Source organism: Epinephelus lanceolatus, chromosome 22, assembly GCF_041903045.1.
Source record: "Epinephelus lanceolatus isolate andai-2023 chromosome 22, ASM4190304v1, whole genome shotgun sequence".
Classification (NCBI taxonomy): Eukaryota; Metazoa; Chordata; class Actinopteri; order Perciformes; family Serranidae; genus Epinephelus; species Epinephelus lanceolatus.
This window is the reverse complement of record NC_135755.1, coordinates 35,472,071-35,491,976: the sequence shown is the minus strand read 5'-3', so window position 1 is coordinate 35,491,976 and position 19,906 is coordinate 35,472,071. Positions and strand designations below refer to the sequence as shown.

General features: G+C 40.9%; 1 protein-coding gene across 2 annotated transcripts in view; it reads left to right on the top strand.

Annotated features, from left to right (window-relative positions):
* Positions 1–12,139, top strand: part of trappc14 (trafficking protein particle complex subunit 14) — a 32,938-nt gene extending 20,799 nt beyond the window's left edge. For both annotated transcript variants that reach the window (XM_033651693.2, XM_033651695.2), the window contains 4 exons: positions 6,726–6,865; positions 7,000–7,193; positions 8,247–8,411; positions 10,740–12,139. In XM_033651693.2, the coding sequence (XP_033507584.2) occupies positions 6,726–6,865; positions 7,000–7,193; positions 8,247–8,411; positions 10,740–10,743 (503 nt within the window). In that variant the 3' untranslated portion in view covers positions 10,744–12,139. The remainder of the gene's footprint in view (positions 1–6,725; positions 6,866–6,999; positions 7,194–8,246; positions 8,412–10,739) is intronic.
* The last annotated feature ends 7,767 nt before the right edge of the window (positions 12,140–19,906 follow it).

Below are 19,906 nucleotides of genomic sequence, written 5' to 3'. Positions count from 1 at the left end.
CAAAAGATAGATTTTTTAATTAATGAATCGATTTTGTGCCATTTAAAGGAAAATTGATTCGAATCGATTAAATCGATTTTTTCAACCCAGCTCTAATGTGAAGACCAGTGACTTGGGAAGTGTTGAAACAACATGAGAAAAGTAAGGGATTTTGGAAAAATTTAAAATTGGCATGAATGACAGCAGCAGGAAAATGCACCATGCCATACCGCAAAAACTGCTCAAGAATGACTCAAGGAACATGACAAAGAGTGCATGGCATCAACCAGGCCTCCACATTCTCCAGATCGCAATCTAATCAAGTATTTGTGGGATGTGCCAACACCCCATAGTCAAGTCCGATCCATTGCTGGGGCTCCTTGGATCGCATTTGGCTCCGATCTGTTGAGGTATGGACACAGGACCTCTGAGGGTGTCTTGTGGTGTCTGGCACCATGGCGTTGGCAGCTCATCATTTGAGTCCTGTAAGTTGCAAGGTGGCGTAACCACGCATGCTCAACTGGACTGGGAAGTCGAAATTTGGAGGCCAGGCCATCGCCTTGAGCTCTTTGATAACGTTCCTCAGGCATTTCATGAGTGGTCCCTGATGGTAGTTGCCCCACCAGCAGAACAACACACCCTGCCACACAATGAACAGAGGAATGTGACAAGGCATCGACCTGGCCTCTGAATTCTCCAGATATCAATATGATCAAGCATCTGTGCGACATGCCAGTACCCCAGAGTCAAGTCAGATCCATTGTGGGGGCGCCTTCTGACCTGCTGAGGCATGGACACAGGACCTCTGAGGCCATCCTGTAGTGTCTGGCACCGCGGTGTTGGCAGCTCATCATTTGAGTCCTGTGAGTTGCAAGGTGGTGTAAACGTGCATGCTCAGTGGCATTGGGATCTTGGGAATTGGAGGCCCAATCAACACCTTGAGCTTTTTGTCACGTTCCTTAGGCCTTTTCTGAGCAGTTTTTTTTCTGCTCAGATGACTGGAAAGAGTCCAATCTGCATTATTGGATGAGATGATTATAATATTAGCAACCATTAACAATGCATCAGGATGTTCAGTGTACTGATTCATCCATCATTTTTCTGGGTTTTGGGGTCTGCTCCACAAATAGTGTGTCTCCAGTTGACAGAATAATTTCCCTGTATGGTCCTTGTAGTAGGTGTTCTGAAACTTCTGAACAAATATCGGGATCCACCTTTAGTAAATGGGCAAGAGCCTTTATTAACCTTATCTTCACAACCAAGCCTTCATTCTGAACATGCTACTTGCATTAGACTGTGTTAAATTCCTGTCACTTTTAGTTTAGTGTAATCTTTTTTTCTTCCTACACAGATGTTTGATATTAATAGCCCCTCTCCTTTTCTATTATTTCAATACTTTCACCAAGAATGTCAGGTATTTGGTTCAGCTTGCTTGTTTGTCAGCAGGATTACAGAAAAAAAAGCACTCAGATTTTCATTAAACTTGATGGAAAGATGTAGCATGGGCCAAGGAAGAATCCATTGAATTTTGGAGTGGATCGGAATCACAGGGTAGATGCACAAATTATTTTCTATTTAACATTAGTGCTGCACGATTAATCTAATTGCAATCGCGATGTCAGGCTGTGCGATTACATAACCGCATAAAAGGCTGCGATTTGTGATTTAATGTAAATAAATGTTAACGTGTGTGCCTGTGAACGTGACTGCCTCTCCTGCAGTGTGTGGAGTTTGTTGACATCACGCCCACAAGCTATCCTGGTGCGTGCAGCCGGCGTGCAGCAGTGACCAACACAGACGCTGAAGAAGAGCATGAGCACGACCGTGAACAGGCTGAGTTGGTGGCGAAAAAAATGCAACGTCTATTACATGGCGATACTTTGGATTCAGGGACGGTGACGTTGAACAGAAAGACGTGCTGTGTAAGTGTAAAAGTTAAAGTCGCCACATCCCACAGCGGGAACTGCCCATTGGTTCGACAGCCCATTGGTTCGACATCCCATTGTTGCGACCATATTAAACTCATTGTTCCGAAGTCCGTTCTGAAATCATCATGATGCCCTGTGGTTAAGGTCTGGTTAGGTTTAGGCACAAAAACCACTTGGTTAGGGTCAGGAAAAGATCATGGTGTGGGTTAAAATGAAAAAGAAAGTGACAAACACATAAGCCGTGAGACTGCTCCGCCTCAAGCCGGTCGCGGCGCACCATACACCCGCCGCGAGCCGTTCAGCACCGCGGACAGTCGGACTAATGGGATGTCGAACAAATGGGCTGTCGAACCAATGACATGGACCCCCCGCAGCAACATGACCAATCTTTAACAACACAGACAGCACAGGGAAAAGTAGGAAGAGTGCATGCGAGAGAAAGCCGAGCCGTGTAAAGTTAAAGACAAAGAGACAACTGAAAGCCACCAGAGCCTCATAAAACAACATCCAAGCACAGTTAAGCAAACATTTGTAAGTGTCACAGGGAAGTCATGGACTCCATAACAAATGAAAAATTGACCAATTTTGCTCAGTTTCGGCCCACTTGACATGCCTGAATGCAACACAGGCTCGCTCCGCTGTGTGTACAGTTCCATGCTGCGCTGCTGTGAGCAGTGTGTTTGACTGTGCTCAGTCTGTTGATGGTCATTGACACACTATCTGTCCATAACAATAACTATGTCAGGTCAGGTCAGTGCCCCCCTCGTATAATGTAGGGGAAACACTGAGTCAAGCAAAAAGACTCATGATACCATTTATTTATTATATTGTATATTGTAATTATATTGTAATTGCAATCGCAATCCCAAATCGTGATATTGTCCACCATAATCGCAATCGCACATTTTTATCAAATCGTGCAGCACTACTTAACATTGCAAGATAGTGCATTTGGCCTTGATGGAGGTCTTTTCTCTCGAATACCCCTTTTTCAACAAATTAGCTCTGGTTCTTGAACCGGTTCCATCCAGGTTTCTTGGAACTTTGGTGGTATCGAGTGAACTAGTCCATGTTTCTACCAGTTTCAATCAGAGCCATTGTAATAAAGGATGCGTCGTCACAAAGCCCTCCCCGCGACTTAATGTCCAATCACTGTTGTGGCTCCGCCCACTCACCCCCTTACACTGTTGTAACTGGAGCCGGGAAAAGTGACGCTTCCCTCACACAGAAAAGAAGTGGAAAAAACAAACATAGAGAGCCATGGCAAAGGCAAGCAGAGGAGTTGAGAGACAGAAGTTTGAAGAAGCACCGGCTTCATACAAATCTCCGGTGTGGGATCATTTCGGTTTCGCTGCTGAATAAAACGACGAGGGAGTGAAAACAGTTAACAGAAATTCCACTGTCTGCAAACGTTGCTTGAAACATGTCTAGTGTTTCCCCTACCGTTATATTAGGGGGGCGCCCCGCCCCGTACCTTGTCCTTTTATTAAACAAACTAAATAGCCTTATGTTATTTATCTTATTTACACAATGGCATGTCATTTCTGTCTCTACATGGTTGCACATTTACAGTCCTCCTCTGCTCTCTGTGTCGTGCATGGCGGAGTTCGGCCCCAATGCGCACACACACACGCGCACACACACACACACACACACACACACGTGAGCACACAAGGGCGTGGCCTGGGCCGCATTTTCCTGACAGACAATTATAACCGAGCCAGTCTATGGAGTGGAGCCTGTGTTGCGTTCAAGCGTTGTCACATAAATAACAAATTCCAGCACTTGAATAGGCTGTAGCACAACACAGCAGCATGTCAAGTGCAAAATCAAGCAGAATAAAGAGATCATTTTTTGGGGAAAAAATTGTCTTTAACGCACAAAACCGAAACCGTGGCCCAAAAACCGAGGTACGGACCGTACTGTGGGCTACCTGTACCGTTGCACCCCTCGGCCCAACTAATAATAAGACCACAGATGTTCTTTTTTCCTGACAATTTCTCACTTCTCAGTTACTTTCTGTGATGTCAAAGTTAGCACTTCAGGCCAAGGAAAATCTGCGAAAAAATCGCTGAGACCTGTAGAGGGATTAGCAGCATCAAATACAGTATAAAGTGCACAATAAAAATGAGTAAAAAAATAAAAATATAGTCATTGCACATAAAACAGTTCAGATTGTGTTGCTTAAAATAATTCCAAGGTGTTGAGAAGTCGGACAGCCTGTGGGTATGTACTGTTCTGGAATTTAGTTGTTCTTGTCTTGATGCTTCTTAGTCTTTTTTGTGAGGGGAGAAAGTTAAAAAGGCAGTTAGCTAGGTGGGAAGGATCATTTAAAATCATAAGGCTCTTCTTGTGCAGCCTGGCCTTATAGATTTCTGCGATAGATGGGACGTCACACCCAATAATTTTTGATGCAGTGCGCACCACCTTGCTCAGCTGCCTCTCCTCCTCTGCAGACACACTCCCAAACCAGACAGTTATGGCAAAGGTAAGGATGCTCTCGATAAAACTGTAGCAGTCTTTTACTGGACACACCACACTTTTTTAGCTGTTTTAAAAAGAACAATCTCTGGTGGGCTTTCTTTAAAACAGAGCTGGTGTTGTCCTTGCATTTCAAGGAGGATGAGATGTTAACACCTAGAAATGTGTAGCTGTCCACTCTCTGCACTTCTGTGTTGTTGATGGCCAAGGGTAGGTGATCTTTGTGTCTACTGCGAAAGTCCACAATGACTTCCTTGCATAGGCGTTTCTAGCCCATTTTTGGGGGTGCTGAAGCACCCCTAAATTGAATCCCAGCACCAGTAAAATTTGAGAACCAGGATATGTGGCACTTTTCTTAACTTCTACCACTCAATACCAACACATTATTATCATTGCCAGTCCTCATTTTTGCTGCATTTAATCATAGGTCACTGTTCATGTTGTTAGGTAGGAGTTAGCTAACGTTTTTTCTAGCTAGGAAACATTACAGGTGGTCAGTACCACTGTCCTCTGTTTGAACTGGAATGAGAGAAGCTTGCTGTTGTGTCATGTGCATGTGTTAATATTAAAGCCAAGGTGCTACTGACGAGCTAAATGACTGGATGCCCATTATCATTATAACTCCTATTGTGTGTATTTATTATTATTATTTTGTAGATTTCAAGCACTTTTATTTTTTTAAGTGTATTTTTATTTATGTATTTGTATTATAATACAGACAAGAAGGGAACAGGCAGAGACAAACATAGAAAAAGTCAGTTACTGTTAATGTGTTAATGTTACATGTTGTGCATTGCATTTAAAATAAAAGTCCAAAAAATAAGTTCAAGATCCATTTTTGGTATTTTTGGTACTCACTATAGGGGGCTGGTTTACTCCAGAAACATACATACTGTTTATGTGTATGTTGAGGAGCTGCTGTATCAAAATGAGTTATCCTCCCCTAGAAATTAGGGTTACGATATGTTTCTTTTATGATTCCAATCCATTCCTCTTTTGCTGTGGCTCAGCATTTAAATAACCTTTATCAGATTTAATGGTTTAGTCACAGACTTTGCCAAAAAGTGTTTTTCTTTCACAAATGTGGCAATGAAATTGCGTTAAAATGTACAAAACAGTAAAATTTATCTTGCCTGGCTGGGCAGCTCTCTGGGTGCTCAGCACCCCTAAACCTCTGATCCTAGAATCGCCCCTGCTTCCTTGGTCTTTGAAACATTCAGTTCCAGGTTGTTTGCACTGTACCAGTCCACCAAAGATGAAATTTGAGTCAGTCAATTCAATCAGTTTTTCAATTTTTATTTATAAAGCCCAATATCACAAATCACAATTTGCCTCACAGGGCTTTACAGCATACAACATCCCTCTTTCCTTTGGACCCTCACAGCGGATAAGGAAAAACTCCCCCCAAAAAAAACTTTAACGGGGGAAAATACGATAGAAACCTCAGGAAGAGCAACTGAGGAGGGATCCCTCTTCCAGGACGGACAGACGTGCAATAGATGTCGTACAGAACAGATCAACATGACAGATCAACAGTAATCCGTATGACACAATGAGACAGAAAGAGAGATGGAGAGAGAGAGAGAGAGAGAGAGATGCAGGACAGACGGTAATGACAGTAGCTTACAACAGCAATAATGAAAGTAATAATATTATTATAAGTCCTGTACATTGATTCATTATTCCTTGTGATTAAACCCACTACTATAGTGTCTGCAAATTTAAACAATTAAACTGATTGACAGTGTGAAGTACAGTCATTTGTGTACAGTGAGAACAGGACTGGGGACAGAACACACCCCTGTGCGGCCTCCGTGTTTGTTTTTGCACTTAACCACCTGAACCCTGTCTGTTAAAAAGTCCAGTACCCACTGACACAATGATTCTTCAACTGATGAAAAGGAAAGGAAAAGGAGCTTGACATACAGTCTGGTTGGCAAAATAGTATTAAAAGCTAAACTGAAATCCACAAAAAGAACTCTTGCATAAATGCCAGGAACCTCTAGATGTTGCAGAATGGAGTACAGGCACAATGACACAGTATCATCAGATCTGTTAGCCCTATATGCAAACTGATATGGTTCTAGAGTGACACTGGAGAGGTGGTTACATACCAAGCGTTCAAATATTTTCATGATGAATGATGTTAAGGCTACAGGTCTGTAGTCATTCAGAAAGCTTGGGTTGGAAGTCTTTAAGTAAATCTGCTTTGAGTCATCTAGTTTTCTATCTAGAATCATATTCTTTCTCACTTCTCTCCCCCCACAACCTCATCCATCCATCCATTCATCCATCCATCCATCCATCCATCCATCCATCCATCCATCCATCCATCAGCTGAAAGAGGAGGCCAGCAGGACTACAGGGTGGGGGCAGTGGTGTGCCAGTCTCCCCTCAACAACCTGGGACAGTGTAGGAAGGGCTCCACCATCTCCTTCACTGTGGCCTTCCAGATCCTCAGGACTGGACTCTTTGAGGTACTGCATGGTGCATTGCAATGCATTAAAACACGAATTACTTAACTGACAAAATAAACACTGCTACACTTAGTAATACTCAAAGTACTCTCCCATCTTGTGCATCCCTGCCCTGTTCCGTGATAACGCTGTAGCTGAGCCAGCACATGAAACTGAAGCTCCAGTTCACAGCCTCAATGTCCACTCCTCCCGTGGAGCCTAGATCCCCACTGAGGAACTCTCCATCATCATCGTCCAGCCCTACGGCCAGAGAGCTGCTGGAGAGACACAGCCTGGGCCGATCGCAGAGCTTCTCCCACCGGCAACCGTCCAGGTCACACCACGTCAGGTACAGCCAGGGGATCAGTGTGCAGCAACGTGCTGCTTCCAAAATCTTTCTGTGAGGACTGGATATTTTATAAGAAAGACAAATGTTTATTCTCACTAGGAATGCACAGTATTGTTTTTTGCCGATATGCCGATATGTAACAACTCATTTGGCTGATAACCGATACTGATGTGATATATCCACCTTATTCCGCATTTAATTTTAGTTATCATCAAGTCTCTTCTGTAGTGAAATTAACATCATATTATACATACATACCCTAATCGTGATGGCCCACCAGCAGATGGAGACATGAAATACAATACTTTTCAATGTATGTAATATTCATTCACTGTGCAAAATAAGAAAAATCATGTTGGCCGATTCGGACAGTTCATTCTACTTCTGTTAGCAGCATGATGGCTGATTCCGATACCAATACCAGTGAGGTGCCAGTATTATCGTGCGTCCCTAATTCTCACCATAATTGGCTATTAAATAAGCCTCTTGAAAAGCCTATATGAGATACTAAGACTCGCATACTAGTTCAACGCTTTATTTTCTAACACTACTTAACACTTGTAGCATACATCTCGACCTCTGTACTACTTCTTCTCATTCTGTATATCCCTCCGCCACACCTCTCTCAGCATCTGTCCCTCTCTCTAATACACAATCTCACAGTGACACGTATTGGTCAAGAAGTGTAACAACAGTTATAATACATGTCTGTAAACACAACAATCTGTTTTGAAGCCAGGCTCATAAAATTGTTTTTAGATAGATAGTTGGAGGTTTGAATTATTGTTATCATTTTTTACATCCATCTGTGAGGAGGTACTTCCTAGTGGTAGTGAAGTTGGGTTAGGGTCCCCTCACCCTAAACCAAAAACTGATGTTAATATTAAAAATGCAACACAGATTGTAGCCAGCTGTAATTTCATAAATGTGCCACATTACAGATGATGTCATTGTAAGACAAAGTTTATGCAGGACAGGAGAGACCTTTAGAGACAGATCTACACATTCCTGTCTATCATCATGTCCATGACTAAGTGTCTCTGCTGACTCCAGGTCAGGCAGTGTGATGGAGTGTAGAGCCATCACCCCTCCCGTCGGACCTCCAGCGGGCAGAAGCCCATACCTGCCTCCTGACCACACCCTCATTTCACTGGACAAAATAGCCAAGAGAGAGTGTAAGGTGTTAGTGCTGGAACCAATCCAAGAGGCACACAGCAGGTGAGAAAAGAGCCTTATCACTTTTACAGTGTAATTCTTAACATTTAGTGAGTTCAGGATCAAAACACAGCATGTTTTTGGCACCAGTTCAAACTGTCCAGTCAAAGTATGGAGGAGTGGGTTAACATTGGTGATATTTATGGGAAACCTGGTATAAAACTAGCTTTCATGTGTTGTTAGCATCTGCTTTATGCGAATGTACCTCAGTAAGTTGAAATACAGTATAACTGTGCTCATATTCCACTTTTGTAAAATGTATAAGCGTGACATACAAAATAACCAAAATATCTGATAACCTTGTCACTTAAGTTGTGTGTAATTTTTTATGTGTATTAGGCATGCAACGATTTACTGGCTGCACATTAGCAGATATTCTCCTTGTTGACTGCTATCGGCCTATTGGCAAATAAGATGGCGTTCACCACTGGCAATGAATGATGATTTTCTGCTGTTTCCCATCAATTTTGCACAGGCTAAACATTTTTTTCACTGTACACAAAGCTAAAATTGATAGATTTGATAAAGAATAATGTTAAATGTTCACCAAATGTGTTAACGTCTGTTTTTGTGTCATAAGAAATTATAAATCATCTTTTATATGGAGTAGATGATGTTTACTGTAAACTAGCTCGAGCTCTGTTCAATTTAACATGTTAATGTAGCAAGGCAAGCTAATCACTAAGATGCTTGGTTGAAAATGAAAACAACCAATGCTTTAAGATGGGTGTCAGAGATGACAAAAGTATGATCACATTATTCTTTTGTCTGACAAGTAACTGCTGGCGTGTTCCACATTTTGTTTCGCAATCGTTCTATGATAGAGGATTAGTGTACTGTTAGCTTATTGTTGCCATTGGAAAATGTCAGTTCCTGTTCAGCGCCCGAAGTAGCGCCCATAGTTCACGGAAGGTATCATTGGGGCTAGGAATATGGTGGGTAGTGTTACTGATCATTTTGATAACACTTCAGTCTTTAAATTGTGAGGTTAGCTAGTCTGCAAGCCTAGCTGGTAACTGAAATGAAGAAAAGCTGTCGTCAAGTTTATGAGTAGGTGGTAAGCTCCATGGAGCTTTACTGCACGTTTTCACAAGACAGTGTACATCAGTGGCTTTAATATTTTTTGATGCTCATCAAAGCAGCAAGTGTAAAAGGGAGCTATAGAGACCTAACGTTAGCAAAGCTTTTATTATCAGACATAACATTGGTGCTACACTGAGTGACGAGCTAACAGTACGGTAAGGTGATTATGAAAATGATAAGACACTTCAGTGCCTTAGGTAACCGTTAGCTAGTGACTCAGTACCAATGTTAGCCTGATTATAAAAGGTTAGAGAGAAAAAAAATCTCCAAGTGACATCTTCAACCGTCTTGTTTTGTCCAACCAGCTGTACAAAAGAGATTCAGTTTACAGTGATATAAAACTAAGGATCATTTTAGTTCTGCTATTTTAACCTGGCATAGTTCTTGTGTGACTGCATTTGAGAACTGTGGCTTCTTTCATTTTATGATAAAGGGGTTACAAGAAAAACTTGTTTGTATTTGCCACAGGAGGGTATTGAGAAACTACTTAGGTGTTCCATCACCTCAGGTACTGAAACATCTCCAAAGACACCCAGCCCTCTAGTTGGCATGAGTCAAATTTGTTTGACAATGAACAGTTCCTCTTGTGGAGAATCTCCACAGTACTCTATGTGTGGGGGTGGTAAATGGTAAATGGACCTGCATTTGTATAGCGCCTTTCTAGTCATCTAGTGACCACTCAAAGCGCTTTTTACACTACAAGTCACGTTCACTCATTCACACACACATACCGGTGGCCGAGGCTACCATACAAGGTGCCACCTGCTACTCAGTTGTTTTTTTAACACACTCACACACCGATGGAACAGCCATCAGGAGCAATTTGGGGTTCAGTATCTTGCTCAAGGATACTTCGACATGCAGCCTGGAGGAGCCCGGGATCGAACCGCTGATCTTTCGATTGGTGGACGACCAGCTCTACCTCTGAGCCACAGCCTTGTATCTTACCCACAAAGGATGACTTTGTGGGTAAGATACAAGCCATTATTAGAATGGTGATTTACACATACACATGTCGAATGCTCATTTCTGCTGGAAATACTGAACGTGAAATGGGATTAGTTCAGTCTTGGTACTGTTTAAAAGCCAACCAAGCAGCTAGAGGCAGTTTCCTTTCAGTTACAAATAAGTAAAAAGTACACTTATACCATGTTTGGGCTCATGTCGCTATGTTTCGGAAACACACTTTGATTGTGACTCTTAAACAGAACACCATAAATGTTAAATCTTCACTCTGTTTCTCTTCAGATGACCTGGAGAGGAAGGTTTTGCTGTAGACACAGTGTATTGTCCCTCTGTCCAGCCGCCAAAGATTCATCCTCCGCCTGAAGGCAACAAGATATGGATGGAGTGATGGAAGGAGAAACAGAGAGGGATGGTGATTGGGCAGAGGAGAGGAGTGGTGCTGATGTGAAGAGAAGAGACGGAGATAGAAAGATGATGGAATGATGCTGCTGGCCTGAGATGATGATAGAAAAGCCCTTGTGGGCCCACAGCAGTTCTTCATTTTACCGGTTTATCATTTCCTTTTTTTTTTTAATTTCCTTGATGCCTTTATTCCATTTTACTCATTGGGTTATTTTTATTTCCTCCCTATGCCTGTGTGATTTTGTTGATATTTATAGCTACTAGTACACTTTAAGGAAATCATCACTGACTGTTTTTTCTTTTCCATTTTTATGGCAGCTCTTGTTAAGTTGTAGGATATAATCAGGAAATCCCAGATTGCCTGCTTGTGTCAGGCCTGGGAGCACAGATGAAGCTGGATGCTAACTATAGTTCATGTTTCTTTTGATTAGGTGAAATATACTTGTTTACAATCAAACCCACAGTTTGAGAAAACAGCTAGCCCTGCTGAATCTGAAAGCATAGACCAGTTAACAGTCCTATTTCCATCTTGTGCACAACATGTCCCTGTCCTGTTTCAACATGACAGTGTCCCAGGGAAAAAAAATCTAATCTTTTCCAACATCTGGTGAAGAACCTGAAACCAGACAAGTTGAGACAGGAGCTTTCATCTCCTATTAATTTTGACAGCCCTTGTTTACAAAAGCGGTAGTGTTTCCAGGAAGGAAGACTGCATTTCCCACAACCACCGACACCTCTTTTTGTAAAGATCTGATAGTGATCTTTACACTATGCACTGATAGTGCGTTTGTTTTGGAAGCAAGTGAGTGAAATTTTTTCAACAGCTGTTTGCAGGATGCACAGGGATGAGGTAATGTATCTATTTGTGGCTGTGTTAAAATTAATAAGGGACTGTTCTCTCTCTCTTGCTCTTTTTTATTTATTTATTTTGGTAGTCCCCGAAGCTACAAATATTTTTCCTCCAGCCTCCCTGGGTGACTGGCTGAAAATGCAATGCCCTCCCTCCCCTATAAATTGGTTTGGAGATTTTTTTTAAAACTTCCTGATAGAGGTGGGGGAAAAATTGATACAGCATAGTATCACGATATTTTTGTGTGGCAATTTTGTATCGTCTCACAGTGCTAAGTATCAGTGTTTTTAATCACATAAATTAGTAATAATAATAGATACAAATTAAACGTTATCAATTGCTTTTTCAGTTCACTAGTTACATTTTACAACTGCAAATAAATGGCTGAAGGGGCATAAACATACTTAAAACTTAATCATAAAAGATAAAACAGATGTTGACAAAGTTTTCCTTTGGGGATGTAATTTACATTAAAAAAAAAAGAAAAAAATCACAATATATTTTATTGCAAGACTCAGCATATTGCAGCATACTTACAATAGCAATAATATTGTATCATGACTCAAGTATCATGATGATATGGTATCGTGGGTCCTCTGCTTATTCCCACCCCTACCCTTAGATGTTTGAAAGTTAAAAGTTGAAGACAACAAAAGCCTTTTTTTCTCCACTCTTGTCCTGCATGCTGTTTAGTTCGTGCAAACACCTTATTTTTGGCCAAATTTTAAATGACAGACATAGCATAAAGTGATTTTGATAAAATATCAGTATTTTAAGCTCAAATTGGGTTCTGTTTTTTGTCTGACAGAAGTGTTTGTCGCACATGATGTGTCCAAGGATGGTCAGAAATTTGAAAATCCCACTATAATTTTTGTTTTTACAGTTTCTGGCTGTGATAAATGGTGTAATTTTGGTGTAAGTTTAAAGTAACATGCCCTCCAATACCATCAGGTTTAAAAGGCATGTTTTGTTTTTTTTGTTGTTTTTTTTAAATCTGGGGTAAAAAAAATAAATAAAATAAAAAAACATGCCTTTTGAATTTGTATGTTCCTCCCCTAAGCCAGAATACAAAACACAAGCCCTCCCCCACTAAAATATGACTGTGGTTAAACAAAGTAAAGCTGCCCCCTGAAAGTCGGAGGTTCAAATCATCAGTCGGAAACCCCTCCATTTACTGAGATTTCTTTCAAGTTGAGCAGTTGATTTTTTTTTTATTTTTTTTTTTTTTGTCAATCAGTGTGCTGTGCAATGTACTTTTGGGGGAGTTTTGGTCCCCAGATTTTGCTGCAGAGCGAGTGTCCTCACTTTCATGCTGCTCCTCAGTGCAGTCAGCTGCGTACACAGTGGCAGCTGCCTGGAGGAGGGGAGGCTTTGCAAGGTCAGACTCCGTGATAACATTGTTGTCTCTCCTCTTCTTAGAAGTGGTGAATTTACAGCTCACAGCAACTTAATACAATACGGTCTCTGGCGTTATTTCTGATATCCAGTGTTGGCCAAAAAAAATGTTGCACATTGCAGATCCATCATTAGTGCAGTCAGCTTGGCTACTACATTATGTGAATGTCACTGTCACCTAAATGTCCCGCAGATGTTTGGTGGTTTCTCGGCACACTGAATCGCAAACTCTGTTGGTACACTGTGTTCGAGTACAGGGTGTAGCTGTTGCTGCAGAAGTGTGAGCTCCGTGTCAGGGACAGGCCTAAAAGTCCTGGCTGTGCACACACATTGACAGGGCTAACTGTTAGGATCACAGAGCTAATATTACATAACGGTTATTAAGTGGTTTAAGGACAGAGTTGCGCCTTTTTCATGTTGGTGTAAGTTTGTTGGGACTGTTTAACGGCTCGGTGTTGGATTTTAGCAGCTGCTGTTGTGTTAGCTTGTGCTAAACAGACTGGCATTGAACTGACAGTCTGCCGTGAGGGGCACAACTTTGAAAATGGCAACAACAAAAATTTTGCTGAACAGGCAGGGGGTCGGTCAGGTCACATCAGCCACCGGGTAAGACCCTCGGCAAAGCTGAATAGACCTGAGAGCAGAGTGAGCAACAGGTAGCTGTCATTTCTGAAAGAAATCATCCTTAGCTAATAAAAACACACAGGTGATAAGCTCAATAATTAGCTGGCTCATTAATAATTTACGCTTCTTCATCTTCTTCTTCCGACTCTCTGTCAGTCTCTGCATCTCCTCCATGGTAAATTTCAGATGGCATGCACGTTACAAAGCAGTGAATTAATACTGCCACAGTCAGGGCAGCAGGTTAGTGGAGTGAGTACATAGATGTATAATGGTGTACTCACACCGAATGTGAGGCAAATTTTTTGCGTTGTGTTGCTTGCGAGCATACGGCCGCTGGAGTGGTTTTATAAGTATTTTGCATATGGTGATAATTTGGAGTATGTCTCAAATTGCAGACTTCCGTTACATGTAGTACACTATGTACACTACTTACTTCTTGCGTGGTGCACTAATTTCAGCAGGGTAGTGTTGTCTTAAATTTCGCCCTTACCGGAAGTGACAATGGCTTTCTTTTTTTTTAACCACCTCTTCTACATTTTATTTTTAATTGCAAACAGACGGTGGAACATATTCGCCAACATTTGGCTGCTATCTCCACCAACACAAAACAAAAGTACACCACATGATCAGTGCTGATCAAAATGTATATATAATCTCAAAATAAAAAAAATCATGTTCCTTTGCTTCCTCCTTCGGAATTTGCTAGACTCCACCACAGCTGAATGAAAACAATCAATCAGAGCTGAGGTGTGTCTGTCAGTCATCAGTCAGACGCTGCTTGTGAATTGCAGTCAAACTGTCAAACTAGGCAGCGCTGATCAAATATGAATCAAGATACTGTTGCTGCATTGCGTATTTCTCTTCTCAAATGTTTTTGGAAACATATTTTAGTGTGCTGTTTAGCTGTAAAATGAGAAGTTTGTGACTCACCCTCTATGTTGGAAAGTCGAGCCAAAACCAAGCACCGCACACCATAAAAAATTTTCAAAAATAAATTTGTAATGTAATCGACTAACATACTACTCAGTGGGAAGGTTTGCCTCTGAAAATGCATACTGTTGTATATTGTTTTATCGTTTAGTGTAATTTCACAGGATTAGGACCCGGGAACATCCATCAAGAATAGCTATACAGAAATTATGATAAAATATATTGCAATGTATTACAATTAATGATGTTTTCAGTATTAAATTATGCCCCCAAAACTTTGTCAACATCTATTTTATTTAATAAGATAAAGTTTGCTCTGTCTGTTCATCTCACCTCAGCCATTTTTCTGCAGCAGCAAAATGTATTAAGTGGACTGAAAAAGCAGTTGATTATATTATTTTAGTAGGCTACCTAAAGTTTCATTTGTATTTGTAATATTAATCATTTATGTAGTAAAAAAAAATTATACTCACCACTGTGTGATGATAGAATATTGCCACACAGAAATATCGTGATACTCTGCTGTATCGTAATCGATTTTTTCCCCCACCCCTATTGGATATATCATTTCAGCGTTGACGTGATGCACAGTAGTCGCATCAAAAAACCTTAACTTAAATAACTTTTTTGATGCTTGATACAGATGGGCTTTTAGACCTGAGGTGTGACGTAGTGGGGCAGCGTTTATCGTGGGAGATTCTCTCTCCTGCACGTTTGCGTTGAAAAGTACCATAACCAGGCCAGCAAGTGCAGCAGACACAGTGAAGTGCATGCTTTTCCAAAATGAACATTCTATTAGGGGCCCTAAAAAGTTTTGAAATTTTGTACATGAAAATGGGTGGGAACCCTGGTTCCAATAATAACTGCCACACCTGTTCGATAAACAAGACACAACATGGCAGTTGTGGGCGCTTTGGAGGGTGTATATGTTTATTTCTCTTTACCAAGCTAGGTGAGGCTTAGATAGGCTTGGTGTCCCTGTGCTTCCTGTCCTTGTGCTAAGCTAAGATAAACATATTCTGAAACTATTTCTGGGTTTAACAAAGAGATGTAAAACTGATATTGATTACTAAAATCTGATTGTGGTAATGACAGCAAATAGGAACTTCCCACAAATCAGACTGCTCCTTTAAATAAGCTGGGACAGAAGTTCCCATCTGGTAGGTTTTGAGTACAACCTTTTCAGTTCTTTGTTGAACACAGACTCTTGTACGAGCTCAGGTTTCATCGTCAATGTCTGAAACAGTTCGTTCTCTACTTCTTTACATTTTTAAGTTCGAGAAATGTTTTAGTAATCACAGTTCATATTGCTAGATTTAATGTTTTTTTTAACTGACCTTACAAACGTTATGATTTACACTGTATTACAGCTGCATGTTGTCTTGAACCTTTTCTAGAACAAAGTGGTTTGCACTCAGGTTGACATCTACTGGTTTATTTTTTAATAAGGATAAAGTTTGAATGACTGATTCAGCTCCATACAGTAGTCTTCACACTGGCTGGTTAATTTAAATGGAATTGTCTTAATGATGCCTATTTGTTGTTCATGTTGGATTGTTAACGTTAAGGTTTTAATTGGATTTTTTTTTACTTTTATTCGACTCCACAAGTACTCCATGGTCTTGACAGTGCAGCAATGTACAGCAGCTTTTCAAGTGTAGTCTTATTATTTCATTGACCAGTAATTCAAATGTACCATGTGTTAAACAAATGCTGATAATGACTTGCATGTATAGTGCGAGCCTCGTGTGTCTGCAGTTTCCACTGCTTAAAAGCAGCACTTTGTTCCGACATTTTGCTTCCTTTACATTTCCAAAATCCACATTCATAGCATTCCCATCAGGCAGTGTTAAGGGAGATGAGGAGCCACTACAGAAAAATGAAAGTTTTTAAATAATACTGATAATTACAACAGAATAATTTATTTGGGTGTTTCCTGGAAAGAACTATATCATTGTTTTCCTAGGAAATTATGGGACCAGTAAAATAAAATGTTACCATAATAACTAAGGTAAAATGAATATGACTGGTAATAACAGAAAGTAACTGCATTGTGATAAGAAGTTTTTTGTCAGGTAACGTGATATATGACTGGTTTCAGTGGAAACTGTGCTGTAAAGACTGATATGATGTTAAATGTTGTGTGTTTACACATTAGCATGCAGTATTGTCACTGATTTACACTCCATTGCTAGCCTCGTTCCAGACCATAGACCCCGCCTACTCATCTGAGTAGGCTTGCATTACTGGTCTGGCATACTTCAATGAATTTGCGATTTATCTCGTCCAAATGATGGACGGACCAATGAACGCCGGGGGTCTAGCGATTAGCCAATCAGCGCCACGCTGATGTCAAGCTGTACGCCGGTGGGTAACTGGTGAGGATAGCAACAATGGCGACCGCTACAGATCCTACAGACCACATTAACGATGCTATCGAGGTATTTCGCCACTACTCGCATTAATGGAGGACCAAATTAAGGAAGCTGCTAAACTGGATTTAACGGCGATGCAGCTGGGCGTGCACGACGACAGAGACATTTTAAACGGGCAATGCTCGCTTGTTTTCGGCACCCCCGAGGCATGGATACTAATGACGTCAGATTCTGGGTGAGTCGTTGATCTCTACTGATCGGTTAGGGAAAAAATCAAATTCCCTCCCCCTTGTAAATCGCCTTCAATGGAAGCCATGTCAGACTGAAGGTTCTGGGAGCTTCAGTCTGACACTCAGGCTACTCCATTGCCAGTAGAATGTAGTCATGTAAGTCCCACCAACAGCCTTATATGATAATTAAAAGGGGCCTATTATGCTCAATTTCAGTTTCAGAACTGTATTTAACATTTCTACTAGACAATGTTTACATGCTTTAATGGTCAAAAAATAGATTATTTTCCTTGTACTGTCTGTGCTGGAACACCTGTATTTATCCTCTGTCTGAGCTGCTCCATTTAGCGTCTGTCTCTTTAAGCCCCCTCCCAAATGGTCTAGTCTGTTCTGATTGGTCAGCAGTTCTGGGTCTCCTGTATCTGGGCATCCCTGCACACTCATTGCAGAATTGCCGCTCTTTTTTACTGTAAAATATCACCAGTAAAAGCTTCCACAGACAACTGGACATGTTCACGCAGGAATCCAATCCAAAATCGGAGAGAAATTTACAGCATCGGCAAAAAGATTACAGGCTTTCCTGACGTTAGCATGTAGTTACAGTACATGTAGCAGTGTACTTGCAGTCGGGCAATGACTTGACAGAGAATAATAGTGCTTTTAACTGTAAAAAATCACCAATATAAGCTTCAAAACATGGCAGGACATGTTCCAGCACGATAATGATCCGAAATTGGGGAGATACTTCCACCATCAGCAATCATGATTACATGTTTTCCTGACATTAGCATGTGGCTACATGTACATAAGCATTGTACTTGCAGCTCCAAAATGACCGTAGCGGAGAATAGCAGCCCTTTTTAATGTGGAAAATTACCAATAAAAGCTTCTAAACACAACAGGACATGTTCCAGCTGGAATCTGGTCTAAAATTGAGGACAAATTCACAACTCTGGCAACTAAACTTACATGTTTACGTGACTTTAGTATGTAGCGTCATGTAGCAGTGTAGGCTGTCTGATGTAAACACATTGTAGGAGTGCTGCCTGGAGAAGATGACCATATTAAGAAATCTGTCACACTATGATACTGTAGCCAGAGTAGAAAAAAATTGGAAACAGAGTGTACAGAACAGTGAGAAACTTGAGGTTTTATCACACAGGGATTATTTTTTACATATATAAACCTCATTATTTTAAACTTTGGCCACATTTAATATGAGCATCCTTGACACTTTTTACATAAGAGGCAAAATGCAGAAAAGCATAATAGGTCCCTTGTAATGCAAAAAAATAGGATTATAAAAAAATGACTTTGAGACTGGAATGTTCATTACACCTGACCCGGCATTATAACTGACTGACATTAGACTTTGATTTGTCACCGAAGTGTTGGTTAAAGGGGATTTTAAGCTGGAGGTGGCACCAGACAAAAGGTCAGGGGGTCAATTAAATCATAGGATCTTTGTCTAAGAACCCTGAACACAAACAAACCTAATGGAAGGCCTGTTGAGATACAATGATTGTACCAGTGTTCAAGCAACTGCACATTATAGACATATTATAGACCTGATAGATCTCATACTTACGTGTATGATGACAGTGTTTATACTGAACATCAAAATCTTTAGTTTGAGGCTGAAAAATGTGTGGAATTTTATTAGTGACTGTTTTTTCTCTAATAGCAGAATGTGCTAACTTCTGTTGAGTGTGGCTGAACACAGCTGCTGTTTTGTGTCTGCATATGCTGTGTAATTTCATTCCTCGGTGTTGAACCTGCTTTTAAAATATTTGAGCCATTAGAAAGCCACACATTCAGTGTGTGAGTAAGCCCATTGTTTTGTAACATATGTTTGGGATTTAGGGGTTTTTGTGTATTTTGATGACAAATAAAAATTGCTGATATTCTGTTTGATAGCCATTAGTCTATTGTACATCTGGGTTTTCAGCTGCCTACATTTCAACCCACATATTCCTGTGAAAACATAACTAAGAATTCACTGGGGCTCTGTTCGGCTGATGGGTAAGTCATTAGTTTCACAGTTTAACAAGTTTGTTGATTATTCAAGGAATTTGGGTGTATCACAGAACATCAATCCCTCAGGCTGTCTTAGGGGAAGGGTTGAAAAAAATAAAAATGGCACCAGAGGTGGGGCATCAATACGCATAAAGTTATCTAGCATGTAAGTTAGCCTATATGGTACTGCATAATGTTTTCTTAATTTTAAGGACACCCTGGAGGGCACTTCATCACATTTTCTCTACAGGAAGGGCACCCTGGAGGGCACTTCTCACGTTTTCCCTATAGGAATGCTACCCTAGAGGGCACTTTATCACATTTTCTCTACAGGAAAGGTGCCCTAGAGGGCACTTCATCATGTTTTCTTTATTTAAGGGCACCTAATCACTTTTTTGCTACTGGAAGGGCTCCCTAAGGGGGTGTGTTCACATTGTGTTTTTCTTTGGCAGAGAAGCGGTGGCAGGATGCTGGGGAGCGCTTCATCCCAGTGCTTCATTAAAAAAAAGGGGTCCCAGTGCTTTTTGTAAATGACGCTCTGCAAGGGTTTTCTTCTGACAACAGTATCTTGATATTAGCGTTAGCTAGGTAGCTCATGCTACGCGGGTTGATTACACAGTACAATAT